The 16,000-nt window shown below is 43.7% G+C and overlaps 1 protein-coding gene across 1 annotated transcript in view; it reads left to right on the top strand.

Moving 5' to 3' along the window:
• LOC124622772 (myrosinase 1-like) overlaps nt 1–16,000 on the top strand; it is a 60,084-nt gene that overhangs the window by 25,210 nt on the left and 18,874 nt on the right. The window contains exons 6-7 of the mRNA XM_047148564.1: nt 2,766–2,860; nt 3,880–4,027. Of these exons, the coding sequence (XP_047004520.1) occupies nt 2,766–2,860; nt 3,880–4,027 (243 nt within the window). The remainder of the gene's footprint in view (nt 1–2,765; nt 2,861–3,879; nt 4,028–16,000) is intronic.

Here is a 16,000-nt window from a genome sequence, read left to right as displayed (position 1 = left end):
ACAATGAGGAAGGAGGGAGATCGGCTCGGAGTGAGGAGCAGAGGAGGACATGGAAAGGCAGAGACAACGAAGAGAAGGATATGGACTTACAGAGGGAGGGAAATGAGGTGAACAGAGAGGGGGAGAAAGAAGTGGACACAGTAAGGGGGGAGGAGGAGGCATGTGAAATATACTACTGGCCATTAAAATTGCTACACCACGAAGACGACGTGCTACAGACGCGAAATTTAACCGACAGGAAGAAGATGCTGTGATATGCAAATGATTTGCTTTTCAGAGCATTCACACAAGATTGGAGCCGGTGGCGACACCTACAACGTGCTGACATGAGGAAAGTTTCCAACCGATTTCTCATACACAAACAGCAGTTGACCGGCGTTGCCTCGTGAAACGTTGTTGTGATGCCTCGTGTAAGGAGGAGAAATGCGTACCATTACGTTTCCGACTTTGATAAAGGTCAGATTGTAGCCTATCGCAATTGCGGTTTATCGTATCGCGACATTGCTGCTCACGTTGGTTGAGATCAAATGACTGTTAGCAGAATATGGAATCGGTGGGTTCATGAGGGTAATACGGAACGCCGTGCTGGATCCCAATGGCCTCGTATCACTAGCAGTCGAGATGACAGGCATCTTATCTGCATGGCTGTAATGGATCGTGCAGCCACGTCTCGATCCATGAGTCAACAGATGGGGACGCTTGCAAGACAACAACCATCTGCACGAACAGTTCGACGACGTTTGCAGCAGCTTGGGCTATCAGCTCAGAGACCATGGCTCCGGTTACCCTTGACGCTGTGTCACAGACAGGAGCGCCTACGATGCTGTACTCAACGACGAACCTGGGTGCACGAATGGCAAAACGTCATTTTTTCGGATGAATCCAGGTTCTGTTTACAGCATCATGATGGTCGCATCCGTGTTTGGCGACATCGCGTTGAACGCACATTGGAAGCATGTATTCGTCATCGCCATAGTGGCGTATCACCCGCCGTGATGGTATGGGTTGCCATTGGTTACACGTCTCGGTCACCACTTTGGACAGTGGACGTTACATTTCAGATGTGTTACGACCCGAGGCTCTACCCTACATTCGATTCCTGCGATACCCTACATTTCAGCAGGATAATGCATGACCGCATGTTGCCGGTCCTGTACGGGCCTTTCTGGATGCTGAAAACGTTCGACTGCTGCCCTGGCCAGCACATTCTGAGCAACTGGCTCGTCACAATACGCCGGTCAGTAGTCTTGAAGAACTGTGGTATCGTGTTGAAGTTGCATGGGCAGATGTACCTGTACACGCTATCCAAGCTCTGTTTGACTCAATGCCCAGGCGTATCAAGGTCGCTATTACGGCCAGAGGTGGTTGTTCTGGGTACTGATTTCTCAGGATCTATGCACCCAAATTGCGTGAAAATGTAATCACATGTCAGTTCTAGTATAATATATTTGTCCAATGGATACCCGTTTATCATCTGCATTTCTTCTTGGTGTAGCAATTTTAATGGCCAGTAGGGTATATGCGTCAGATGTGTATGTGGCGTGGGCAGAAGGTATACAGGGTGTCTCTCCCAAGGGTCGTCTGGCGAATTATCTTTTGTGCTTCGACAAATATTTTCAATTTCATTTTTGCTTTGTGTAGTTGGAGTGAGCCCAAGTAATTGCTGCTCGTCTCGTCTTTCATACGCTGCCCTTTGTCGACGGAAAGCGCCGGTTTGTTTGCCATTACAAAAAATTTTTTTTTAAACCGGAATTTTACGTGCCTGCTAGATCGAGCGCTGCCAAATTAGTCTAGTCCGATACTCGTTTTATTGACATGTACTAAGAACGACAGTAATACTCTAACGGAAAACAGCAATCCAGAAGCGACTCAGTAGCGTTACGTGGTTGGCGGTGGCTGTAAGCGGGGGCCAGGGTTGTGCTGTCGCTGATGGAGAACTGGCTACAACAGCCAGTTGGAGACATGTCTGTCAAATGCTGTTCCTTCACTTTGGCCAAAGAGGAAAACATCAGTGAAATGCTTAAGAAAAATTAGCACTCCGCAATAAGCTTACCCCTTACGTTTAACTGTACTTCTTTATAAATTACGAAAGGCTGCACATTTTGCAATATTATTTATTTCATTCAGCTACCGTGAACTAACCAGAGAATGTAATATTTTGATACTTTAAACGTTTTTTGGAGAACCATGTATGAAACCATTTTACTGCAAGTACGCTCAAATTCAATGTATACTGAATTTTGGACTATTGAAAACAATAAAGAAAATTTCTTCACACTGCAGTCATAGTATTGCTATCAAAATAAGTAAATATGTTGAAGCACCATTAACTTTTATTAACCTGACCGTCTAAAATACTCAGAATATCAAACTTATTACTTTCATTTATCATTATCACTTTTACGTTTGAAGAATGCTGGTTGCTACGACTGCAGGCCTCTGTTGTATCATCTCGACAGGGTTCCACGTTGAATCGTTGTTCCACTTAGCAGTAATTATTGTTGCTGTCTTATTGATAGTTGTAGTAGCTGCTATTTAATAAGCCTACAACTGCCACTAGTTTATGGTGGCAACTTAATCCACATTGTTTGTAATTAATGGTACGATACTTGCAAACTTGCTTCACTACACTACAATGAGCTTCATCAATACGATAATGGAATAATGCACATTACATTCGTGCAGTTCTAAATAATGTAAAACTTTCTTCATGCTAAGTACAAGTACTGTATTTTATTAAATTACTAAGTGGAAATCTGTTTCAGGCACCGTAGGAATTACGTTAAATATAACGGGAAGAAAACCAGCCTCAAACTCCAGTGAAGACTTGGAAGCAGTTGAGAGGAAGTATCAGTTTGATGTAAGTATGGTAAATGCTACGATAACAGACCTTCTGCGATTGTTCTAGTTAGAAAATTAATTTTGCCTTGTTCCAGCGAACTTACTTCAGTACGTTATCATCAGATACCTTCTTAGCTAACAATTCCGTTAGCGCCATTCAGTTATGTCTATGCTTGAGTATAATACCACAGGATTTGCAGTGTGATCGCTCTTGGGAAAACAACTAACAACTTGAACCCTCATATCTAAATATAAATGCGTGATTTCTGAAAAACTGAAACTTTTTGTGAGGGCTGTATTTCTTGTGTCGTTACTTTTCAAGAATTACATCTTTTCCAATCCGAACCAAGAAGAGAGGAAATGGAGCAGTGTAATCCCAGATGAATAATACGTCAAAGAAAATTTATAGCGACTACAAGTTTTTGTGCAATAACAATAAGTGAACCTTTACAATGAAGTTCATGTGGGAGCCTCAGATCCTGCAGACTATTTCATATGTCGTGTACTGGCCTACTTCAATAGCTTATAAATATATCAGAAACAGCAAAATTCCGAGAGGTGCCGGTATCCTTTTGCACAGTAATGGAGTAATTTTGTAGAAGGAGTTTGAAAAGACTAGTCAGTATATTTCTTAATATTAAATTTTAAGTTAATTTATGATTCTTTTTAAATACCTCCAGTTGACAGTGGTAGGATCCAACCCCACGTGTCAAAAACACACAAACTACGAATAAAGTCTGTACTGGACTCTTGAGAACATTAGAGATGACTGCCGAGGAGAGGAGTAACAAGTATAAAGCTCCTGGCATTAATATATCTTTTATTTTTCATACAGAACTTTTTGCTATAACTCAAATAATATGTGATGACGTGTAATAAGTTTACAAAACTTCTAGATATATTTAAAAAACAGTATAGGTACTGCGAGATTATAAGTTCATTAGTCATGCAGTCTATCTACGTTTTATTGTGTGCATCAGTGATACGTTTGAGGAAAGTGCGCTGGTAGTGAGAAACGTTTGTCTTGATATTGACCAGGTTGGGCTCTACGCACACCCTATCTTCAGCCAGGAGGGGGATTACCCGGCGGTGGTACGTCAGAGGGTAGACGCTAACAGCGCAGCAGAGGGGCGTCCCCGCTCACGGTTGCCAACTTTCACTCAGGAAGAGATTGAGTACCTCAGAGGTAAATATGCACCTATTAGCAGCGTCATTTCCTTTAAAGCGGAATATAGAACAACTCATGCTGTGATTTCTTCCACAGAACATAAAATTTAATGAGATTACTTTTTGCCTGTAGTTGCTCTAACTTTGCAACTTCTTCTACATCTACATATATACTCCGCTAGGCACAAAGCGGTGTGTGGTGAAGGTTACTATTCACGCCAAAGTCCTATTTACTCCCCTCTGTTCCACTCTCAGATCGCTTGAGGGAAAAAAAAACGACTGTCTGAACGCGTCAGACGAGGGCTAATTTCCATTATCTTTGAATGGTGATCACTGCGCGATTTGAAAGTTGGTGGTAATGATATATGCTCTACATTCTCGGCAAAGATCGGATTTTGGAATTTAGTGAGCAGCCTCTTCCGTTTAGCGCGTCGTCCATCTGCAAATGTGTCCCACTTCAAACTTTCTATGAGATTTGACACGCTCTCGCGATGACTAAATGTACCAGTCACGAATCTTGCCGCTCTTCTTTGGACCTTCTGAATTTCTTAAATCAGACCCAACTGGTAAGGGTCCCATACAGACGAGCAATACTCAAAGACTCGACGAACTAACGTATTGTAAGCAATTTCCTTTGTTGATGGACTGCATCGCTTCAGGATTCTATCAATAAACCGCACTCTAGAGTACTTGTGTAATCTGATCGTTCCATTTAAGATCATTTCGAATAGTCACACAGGGATACTTGATGGATGTTACCGCTTCCAAAGACTGGGCATTTATTTTGTACTCGTACTTTAATGGGGACTTTCGCTTTGTTATACGCAGTAGGTCACACTTACTAATATTGAGAGATAACTGCCAGTCATTACACCACGCATTTATTTTCTGCAAATCCTCATTGATTTGTTTCTTCTTCATGTTCTTCTTGTTCAACCACTTCTTCTTTTCCTTCTTCTTCTTCTTCTTCTTCTCCATCCGTCTCTTTGGAATCAATAGCTATGCTTTCTCAGTATGAGATGTTCTCAACGACAGTGTTCCACATTAATTGACCCTAGTATGACCTAAAGAATCAAAAAATAAAAGCACTTCACTGGACTGAATGTAAAACATACGCTGATGAACTCGTCTAACAGCGTTTGGACCGCCTTTGGAACGTACCTCACAGCAGCAGTCCTGTGCGGTTCAAATGGTTCAAATGGCTCTGAGCACTGTGGGACTTAACATCTTAGGTCATCAGTTCCCTAGACTTAGAAATACTTAAACCTAACTAACCTAAGAACATCACACACATCCATGCCCGAGGCAGGATTCGAACTTGCGACCGTAGCAGTCCCGCGGTTGCGGACTGCAGCGCCTAGAACCGCAAGGCCACCGCGGCCGGCGTCCTGTGCGGCATGGATTGTAAAAGTTCTCCGCAGTTTTCTGGAGGTATGTGGAAGCAGAGGTGGCATGATCCCTGCTAGCTCGTAGGTACAGAGCTGGCGCCCAATAGCGCCCCAGAAGTGTTCCACGAGGTTCAGACTAGGTGAATTTGTTGGTCAAGACATCTACCAGTTCACTATCATGCTCCTCAAAACCAGATGAGCATGATTCTGGCTACTTGCCTGTAACATTTATCCTGCTGGAAGAGGCTGGTGCCCCCTGTGGAGACATCAAGCACGAAGCGATGAAGGTGATGCACTATAGTGATCATATACACTCCTGGAAATTGAAATAAGAACACCGTGAATTCATTGTCCCAGGAAGGGGAAACTTTATTGACACATTCCTGGGGTCAGATACATCACATGATCACACTGACAGAACCACAGGCACATAGACACAGGCAACAGAGCATGCACAATATCGGCACTAGTACAGTGTATATCCACCTTTCGCAGCAATGCAGGCTGCTATTCTCCCATGGAGACGATCGTAGAGATGCTGGATGTAGTCCTGTGGAACGGCTTGCCATGCCATTTCCACCTGGCACCTCAGTTGGACCAGCGTTAGTGCTGGACGTGCAGACCGCGTGAGACGACGCTTCATCCAGTCCCAAACATGCTCAATGGGGGACAGATCCGGAGATCTTGCTGGCCAGGGTAGTTGACTTACACCTTCTAGAGCACGTTGGGTGGCACGGGATACATGCGGACGTGCATTGTCCTGTTGGAACTGCAAGTTCCCTTGCCAGTCTAGGAATGGTAGAACGATGGGTTCGATGACGGTTTGGATGTACCGTGCACTATTCAGTGTCCCCTCGACGATCACCAGTGGTGTACGGCCAGTGTAGGAGATCGCTCCCCACACCATGATGCCGGGTGTTGGCCCTGTGTGCCTCGGTCGTATGCAGTCCTGATTGTGGCGCTCACCTGCACGGCGCCAAACACGCATACGACCATCATTGGCACCAAGGCAGAAGCGACTCTCATCGCTGAAGACGACACGTCTCCATTCGTCCCTCCATTCACGCCTGTCGCGACACCACTGGAGGCGGGCTGCACGATGTTGGGGCGTGAGCGGAAGACGGCCTAACGGTGTGCGGGACCGTAGCCCAGCTTCATGGAGACGGTTGCGAATGGTCCTCGCCGATACCCCAGGAGCAACAGTGTCCCTAATTTGCTGGGAAGTGGCGGTGCGGTCCCCTACGGCACTGCGTAGGATCCTACGGTCTTGGTGTGCATCCGTGCGTCGCTGCGGTCCGGTCCCAGGTCGACGGGCACGTGCACCTTCCGCCGACCACTGGCGACAACATCGATGTACTGTGGAGACCTCACGCCCCACGTGTTGAGCAATTCGGCGGTACGTCCACCCGGCCTCCCGCATGCCCACTATACGCCCTCGCTCAAAGTCCGTCAACTGCACATACGGTTCACGTCCACGCTGTCGCGGCATGCTACCAGTGTTAAAGACTGCGATGGAGCTCCGTATGCCACGGCAGACTGGCTGACACTGACGGCGGCGGTGCACAAATGCTGCTCAGCTAGCGCCATTCGACGGCCAACACCGCGGTTCCTGGTGTGTCCGCTGTGCCGTGCGTGTGATCATTGCTTGTACAGCCCTCTCGCAGTGTCCGGAGCAAGTATGGTGGGTCTGACACACCGGTGTCAATGTGTTCTTTTTTCCATTTCCAGGAGTGTAGTTCACACCTGTCATGGCTCCTTCGATTACTGCTACGAGTACCACGGAAGATCAGGTGAATATCCCCTGTAGCACTAAAGGCTATTTCCCTATATTAAAAATATGGTTCGGATTGTTGTTATTTTGTAATTAAAGGCCAAAAGTTATTAAATTCCAAGGTTTGGTCACATGATCGAAAACGCACTGTTATTGCTGAAGCTCTGGTGACGTCACACGCCAGGAGTAACACGAAGCTCTATTTGTGTTACGAGAGTGTTAGCCGTAGTTACTGGTACACATGTACATGAAATGTCTTCGCAGCTGCGAATATGAACAACCGTCGGCTGCATAGTGGGATGACTTCAATGAAAATTTGAGCCGATATTTCCCACTTATCGCCAAGCGGTCGACCAACCCTCGGGCTACCTGAGCACGACTCACGGTGAGACCCAAACTTCGGTATGTCGTCAACCACACATCTACAACCTGTACTCGTACGTCCATTATGTGTACTCCTGTACAGGGGCGACATTTTACTGGAAAGTCACTTGCTCAGTGTCGGCAGGTAATTACGATACTTGACTGTTTCCCGGAAATCGTCTTAACTGGTTAATTATGTCATCGTATGTTCAGAACACGTTTATGTGATGCCGCTGACGTCACTGTCTAGTACTTCCGCTGCTTATTCACCTGTGTTACTCCGAATTATGGTGCAATGTTCCTTGGAACATGCGTCGTATGGAAGTTTCTAGTGTTTTTTTTTCGTACATTTTTGCAAACGGTGTAGTTATTTAGTGATGGAAAATGCGTTTCCAACTTCTAAGTAAAAGTGGAAAGGAATTTTGTGAAGACTGACTGCGAAATCCTTCGGAAAGTTGATGCGATTATGTTCTCTTCGTTCTTCGAAACAACCCAGATAATCAAGTTCCGGAAATAAGAAACATGAAAACTGCACTGCATGGTGACTGGGAAGGAAGTACTGTGACACAGCAATAAGTTGTAGAATTATGTTAAAAGTGAGGGAATCTGGAACTGTGTTATTTGTTCGGACCATGCTAAAGGTTTTCCAAGGCTGCTTGTGAAAGCCTACTCAATAAGAAACGTTGGAAACATTTTCATTCAGAGGATAGTTCTGGCAGTTAATATCTGTAGCTGTTGCCAGAACTACTACTGTTTTCCAGATTCCTCTTTTTTCAGTTTTCAAATTATCAGACAGCGTCCTAACACTTGTGGGGATCTGCAGAGCACCGTCGGCTTACATACTGCCATGTTCTGTTCCTCCGTGTCATTAATTTAAATCACCGGAAAATTAGCTCTACGAAATATGCGGTTTACGCAGTAGAACCTTAAAGTATCCATTATTTTACTGCATATGTAAGTGATGCTGAAACACTGCGATCTAAAAGTGCTTAAGCAGGACCGACTTTCACTTTCTTATTACATTTCCTCGTGGGTTCCAAGCAGTGTTCAATTTTTCTCTTTGTCAGAATCACACAGCTTTACATCAGGTTGAATGGAAACAGTTGTAACTGACAAATTATTGTCTTCGATGACTTGTTTGGGGAGTATAATGCGGTCGGAAGATGTTAAATGGTGTTCCAGAGTCATCGGAATAAGAGCTACCGCACGCATTAAATACAGTTTCTTCACTCCAACTTTGTGATGTATCTCGAACTGACCAAGTGTAAAATGAAGTTACTAAATGGCAATTTTATTGAAATGTCATATCATATAGAATTTAAAGCTACTACATAACTGTATTACGAATAAAGTAAACTTAAAAAGACACCAGTATTAAGTGAAGAGAAGAGGAGGGGAAAAGAAAAACAAACTTCCACCGAATGAGAATCGGTCTTGCAAATATTGCATTAGACGTTCAGCATGCTATCTACTACGCTACAGGCTATAATGTGTTCATAGAGATGATGATGATGATGATTTCTGCTTTGTGGGGCGCCCAACTGCGCGGTCATCAGCGCCCGTGTTCATACAGTGTCTACTTACATCAAAATGATGCTTACAGAAATAAACTCACGTATTGGGCTTTTGATCTTTATGAGCGAGTTGCTACCAAATTTTACTTACCTTCTCATTCTTTGGAACGCTCAAAAACAATTTTTTTCCGGAGTTTCATACTGTAGATTTATTTGTTCAATGGGGTACTACCAGCCCATTTTCCGAAAAGTAAATTCCAAAACAAGGCATCACTGCGAAAAAGCAGCGGAAGTACTAAACAGTGACGGCACAGGCATCACATAAGCGTGTTCTGAACGTACGATGACATAATTAACCAGTCAAGACGATTTCCGGGAAACAAATACCCTATTGTGCCTACAGCAGCCTGTGTCCGTTGTATGGTGCTTGTTAAGTTTAGCCGTACGTTTGGATGATGGCGTATGTAGTCACGACCGCTGACTTAGTGTAAAAAAAAAAAAAAAAAAGAAAAAAAAAAGAGAACACGACTTGTGAGACCAGGTGAGACGTTTCCATTGATCCATGGTCCATTCTCGACGACCTAGTGCTCGATGTCGTTGGGTCGTCATGGTAACACCGAGCGGTCGTCTGCTGCGAACTGCTGTGTTAACAATGTGCGTCGAGCCGTGTGCTCCGAAACACTTGCGCCTGTACCAGCAGCACTGTACGCCGTCGTTAAATCTGCCCCCTACTGCCGCCTACCCTCCTATGCAGAGGGAGCGAGGCTTCGACTTCCATGTCCTGCGATGAGGAGTGGGCATCCAACACCTTTGTCTGCTCGCGGTGTCATAAACCCTTCAACACATGAATTCTCATGACAGTAACACGCCATCAGCCGACCAGGTTCGCCGTTTCCGGGATCCACGTTCCCAGATGCGGTATCATAATAACCGGTCCTAGGTCAAAGTTTGTTTCCCCCATTTGGGCCCCCTTGTCGTCGCTGGAAAGATAGCCCAGCGTCTTTTCGTCGCCTGTTGATTTTCCTTGGCGCGCTCGCAGCACCACGAGGAGGCATTCGGCCCCGCAATGGGGGTTGTTTGGGGGAGGAGACCAGCCAGCGAGGTCATCGGTCTAACCGGATTAAGGAGGGGTAGTCAGCCGTGCCCTTTGAAAGGAACCATTCCGGTATTTACCTGAAGCGATTTAGGAAATCACGGAAAACCTAAATCAGGATGGCCGGATGCGGGATCGAACCGTCGTCCTCCCGAATGCGAGTCCAGTGTGCTAACCCTGCGCCACCTCGCTCGCTGCCCCGCAGCGGCCAGTGGCCGTTACACTCTGCACCCGAATCTGTCTTGGACTAGATATTCCACAAATTAACTATGTTCTTGTGTTAACCGCTAATATTTAACTCTTTCGTTGCTAGTTCCGATGCTGTAGCGCTATTCTAAAAATGGTTCAAATAGCTCTGAGCACTATGGGGCTCAACTGCTGAGGTCATTAGTGCCCTAGATCTTAGAACTAGTTAAACCTAACTAACCTAAGGACATCACAAACATCCATGCCCGAGACAGGATTCGAACCTGCGACCGTAGCGGTTCCAGACTGCAGCGCCTTTAACCGCACGGCCACTTCGGCCGGCAGCGCTATTCTCAATCATTCCTTTGTAAACGTAAGTAGAGCTTCAGGAATTTCGACCCAGAAATTAGTCCCTTTTTGTATATGTATTTTGTTACTATTGAACAATATGAGGCCACGTAATTCATCCTTTCACATGCCTTCATTAGGAACGTTATTTGAAGTAGAAGAAAATGGATTAGCGACCATGTCAAATTTACCACAGGCCTGAATCTCTTCTTCCCGCAAGAAATGGAGAAATGAAACTGTTAAGATATACTTTATAGGAGATGAAAAACTGGAGGTAGATCGAAGATATGATTCTGTAGCGTGAGTAAAGTATGGTATAGTACTGAACCTTCAAAGAATGATTCACGAACACAACGAACTCATCCGTTTTGGTGCACTGTTGCTGAATTGAAATGAAGGTTGCTCTCAAAACTCCTCGACGTTTCATTTAAATCCACACACTTGAGATAATCAAAATTTAAAAATAAAAGTAATGTCAGTGAACGTCAAGAAAAGAAACGAAATACTTACAGCGTCCTATTTCGAGTTTGAAAAGTGGTGTTTATTCCATTTTCACATCCAAAAAGTTGAACTATTGTCCACGATTTTTGATCAAACCGTATTGAGCCTACACTACAGTTTTCCACTGCATTCGAATGAAATTTCAGGGGAAATTCAATGAAGATGGTATATGTGCATAAATATATATGTGAAATATGTATGTCTGTAAGCTGCGAAGCCACGGGCAGAAAGCTTGTTTATTCAAGCTCCTTTATATGCCACTGGTGCCCAGTGACCATGTCAGGTTCCACCTTGACTGCTTGTCTGATATAGAAGAATGGTTTGAGAATGAGTCTAAGACCTGGAAACTAGCAGTAAAGAGAGAAATATAAATCATCGTCATCATCATCATCATTTAAGACTGATTATGTCTTTCAGCGTTCAGTCTGGAGCATAGTCCCCCTTATAAAATTCCTCCATGATCCCCTATTCAGTGCTAACATTGGTGCGTCTTCTGATGTTAAGCCTATTACTTTAAAATCATTCTTAACCGAATCCAGGTACCTTCTCCTTGGTCTACCCCGACTCCTCCTACCCTCTAGTGCTGAACCCATGAGTCTCTTGGGTAACCTTGCTTCTCCCATGCGTGTAACATGACATCACCATCTAAGCCTGTTCGCCCTGACTGCTACATCTATAGAGTTCATTCCCAGTTTGTCTTTGATTTCCTCATTGTGGACACCCTCCTGCCATTGTTCCCATCTACTAGTGCCTGCAATCATCCTAGCTACTTTCATATCCGTAACCTCAATCTTATTGATAAGGTAACCTGAATCCACCCAGCTTTCGCTCCCATTCAACAAAGTTGGTCGAAAGATCGAACGGTGCACAGATAACTTAGTCTTGGTAGTGACTTCCTTCTTGCAGAAGAGAGTAGATCGTAGCTGAGCGCTCACTGCATTAGCTTTGCTACACCTCGCTTCCAGTTCTTTCACTATTTTGCCATCCTGTGAGAATATGCATCCTAAGTACTTGATACCGTCCACCTGTTCTAACTTTGTTCCTCCTATTTGGCACTCAATCCGTTTATATCTCTTTCCCACTGACATTACTTTCGTTTCGGAGATGCTAATTTTCATACCATAGTCCTTACATTTCTGGTCTAGCTCTGAAATATTACTTTGCAAACTTTCAATCAAATCTGCCATCACAACTAAGTCATCCGCATATGCGAGACTGCTTATTTTATGTTCACATATCTTAATCTCACCCAGCCAGTCTATTGTTTTCAACATATGATCCATAGGTTGCAGCCTTGTCTTACCCCTGAAACTACTCTGAACCATTAACTCAATTTACCGTCAACTCTAACTGCTACCTATCTATGTAAAGACCTTTAATTGCTTGCAAAAGTTTGCCTCCTATTCCATAATCTCGTAGAACAGACAATAACTTCCTCCTAGGAACCCGGTCATATGCCTTTTCTAGATCTATAAAGCATAGATACAATTCCCTGTTCCACTCGTAACACTTCTCCATTATTTGCCGTAAGCTAAAGATCTGGTCCTGACAACCTTTAAGAGGCCTAAACGCACACTGATTTTCATCCAGTTTGTCCTCAACTAATACTCGCACTTTCCTTTCAACAATACCTAAGAAGATTTTTCCCACAATGCTGATTAAAGAGATACCTCTGTAGTTGTTACAATCTTTTATGTTTACATGTTTAAAGATTGGTGTGATTACTGTTTTCGTCCAGTCTGATGGAACCTGTCCCGACTCCCACGCCATTTCAATAATCCTGTGTAACCATTTAAGACCTGACATTCCACTGTATTTGATGAGTTCCGACTTAATTTCATCCACCCCAGCCGCTTTATTGCACTGCAGTCTATTGACCATTTTCTCCATTTCCTCAAACGTGATCCTATTTCCATCATCATTCCTATCCCATTGTACATCGAAATCTGAAACATTACTGATCCTATTTTCACCTACATTGAGCAACTCTTCAAAATATTCCCTCCATCTGCCCAAGACATCAACAGGATTCACCAGCAGTTTTCCTGACCTGTCCAAAATACTTGTCATTTACTTCTTAACTCCCTTTCGAAGACTGCTAATTACACTCCAGAATGGTTTTCCAGTAGCTTGACCCGAAGTCTCCAACCTGTTTCCAAAGTCTTCTCAAGATTTCTTCTTGGATACTGCAGTTATCTGTTTGGCTTTGTTTCTTTCTTCAACATAACTTTCTCTGTCTACCTGAGTTCTAGTATGTAACCATTTTTGGTACGCCTTCTTTGTCCTTTTACAGGCTGCTTTGACTGTATCATTCCACCAAGCTGTTTGCTTCATCCTACCTTTACACACAACTATTCCAAGACATTCTTTAGCCATTTCTGGTACTGTGTCCCTGTACCTTGTCCATTCCTTTTCCAATGACTGTAATTGACGACATTCAACTAACTGGTACCTTTCTGAGATCACTGTTATTTACTTGTGCCTGATTTCCTTATCCTGAAGTTTCTCCACTCTTGTCCTCCTACATATGGACCTGACTTCCTGCACTTTCGGCCTCACGATATCAATTTCATTGCAGATTAAATAGTGATCATTGTCATCAAAGAATCCCCTGAATACACGTGTGTCCCTCACAGTCTTCCTGAATTCCTGATCTGTTATTATATAGTCAACGACAGATCTGGTTCCCCTGCCTTCCCAAGTATACCGGTGAATGTCCTTATATTTAAAAAAGGAGTTTGTGATTACTAAGCCCATACTTGCACAGAAATCCAAGAGTTGTTTCCCGTTCTTGTTGGCCTCCATATCCTCTCCAAATTTACCCATAACCTTTTCATACCCTTCTGTTCGATTTCAAATCCTGGCATTAAAATCACCCATGAGCAGAACACTGTCCTTGTCCTTTAACAACTACATCACTGAGTGCGTCATAAAAATTATCCATCTTATCTAGATCTGTCCCTTCACAATGCGAATGTACTGACACAATCCTAATTTTCTTGTTAGACGCTGTCAAATCTATCCACATCAGTCGTTCGTTTACATACCTTATTGCAACTACGCTGGGTTACATTTCTTTCCCGATGTAAAGCCCTACAACCTATTGTGCTATTCCTGCTTTGACTCCTGACAGGTAGACCTTGTATTCTCCCACTTCCTCTTCTTTCTCACCCCTTACCGGAATGTCACTAACAGCTAAAACGCCCAACCCCATCTTACTTGCAGCCTCTGCCAGCTCTAACTTCGTCCCAGAGTGGCCCCCATTGATATTAATAGCTCCCCATCTCGTTACCGTTCGTTTGCCGAGTCCTATCTTAGGGGTCCCTGGTTTGTTAATTAGAGGTGGGACTCCGTCACCTCCAAAGGTCCGAGGCAATTTGCTCTGATTGTTGCCAGCATCATATTTAAAGTACCAGGGAAGCAGGTTGCTAGCCTTACTTGCCCCGGGTCCTGTTGAGTTTTACCCCTAACGGTTGAGGGACTAACCGGAGGATTTGGTAGTCTTTGCCATCTGAGCACAAAGGTGACCACGACTCAGAATATGTCCGAGATGCCCAACCTTATTTCAAAGTAACTGGTATCCCGACTGTCAGGACCACTTACTTGGCCACTCATACGTTGCCCGTGGTTCATGAACTAGGACATGACAACAGGAACCCACACCGTGAACCACAGAAATAAAAATATAGGAAATAAATACAACAAACTCTAGCAATTGAACTGTTACTTCCAGAAACATGAAACTGCATTTGTGGTCACACATTTTGTAACTGAGAGTGTTGTGTCCTGGAACACCTTCCAGACTTCATCTCTAGTTAATCTTGTAGTAGAAGTCAAATATACTTCCCTACTCCATTTTGAAATAATAGCATACAATTTATGTAAGCTGTAGCTTTTTTCTGAAATTGCAAACCTTACCTCCTGGAGTAAAGTTTCGTCTAAATGTGAATAACGGATTCAATGTACAACTTGATCGTATGCCGAAGTACAAATATTCTATCTAAATTTAAAAGCGTTGCAACCGAGAAAATCTTCCCAGTACTATCTTACACTACTAAGCGGTTACACACCAATTATCACTTGGAGAAATCAAATTGAGGAAAATTATTATCAAACACCGGCTTCAAGTTAAAAACATTTTGAAACGGAAGCTATTGGCAGCCAGCACAGACTTCCACTTTCAAGGCAGGAAAACTTGTTAAGACATTAGAAAGACTCATTTCATTTGCAGAAATGTTCCATGATAGCGCACCTTCTGTTTCGAGGTACAAGATGGTGCACGGTCGACGACATGCAATGTAACAGCCCACACGTTATCCAACTACTTTCAGAAATGCACAGAATTTTAATCGCCATGAAACTCTGTAAGTAAAGAATTAACAGTATCTTCCAAATAGCACTAATACATCATACAACACCTAAACTACCTATGCAAACGTTGCACGAAACATAACCTCACGTCTCACAACAACAGAAACAGTAGAGAGTGTCGGAAGCTTCTTCTGGCGGTTTCAAGTGCGCATTTCTTTAACTGGTTTAAAATCAATCAGTAGATTGGAACATGGACGAGAAAACATCACGAGTTGCTAGGTACACTATCCTCCACGTACAACTGTTTCCCCCAACTTCGTTTTCAGTGCCGCCTAACTTTGTAATGCGATGTGAACGTAATTATTGTATTTTACAACATTAATAACTGACAAACTGCACGCTTCATGACAGTGTGAACCATTTTATATGTGTAACAGTTCAGAATCAGGATGTCCAAATCACTGCAAGTGTTATTAAATTATGGCATGCCCCTCGTTCGTTTTCTTCAACGTTTACT

Source organism: Schistocerca americana, chromosome 7 (assembly GCF_021461395.2).
Source record: "Schistocerca americana isolate TAMUIC-IGC-003095 chromosome 7, iqSchAmer2.1, whole genome shotgun sequence".
NCBI lineage: Eukaryota > Metazoa > Arthropoda > Insecta > Orthoptera > Acrididae > Schistocerca > Schistocerca americana.
Note: the sequence above shows the minus strand (reverse complement) of the source record. Positions and strands in the feature narration are given on the sequence as shown.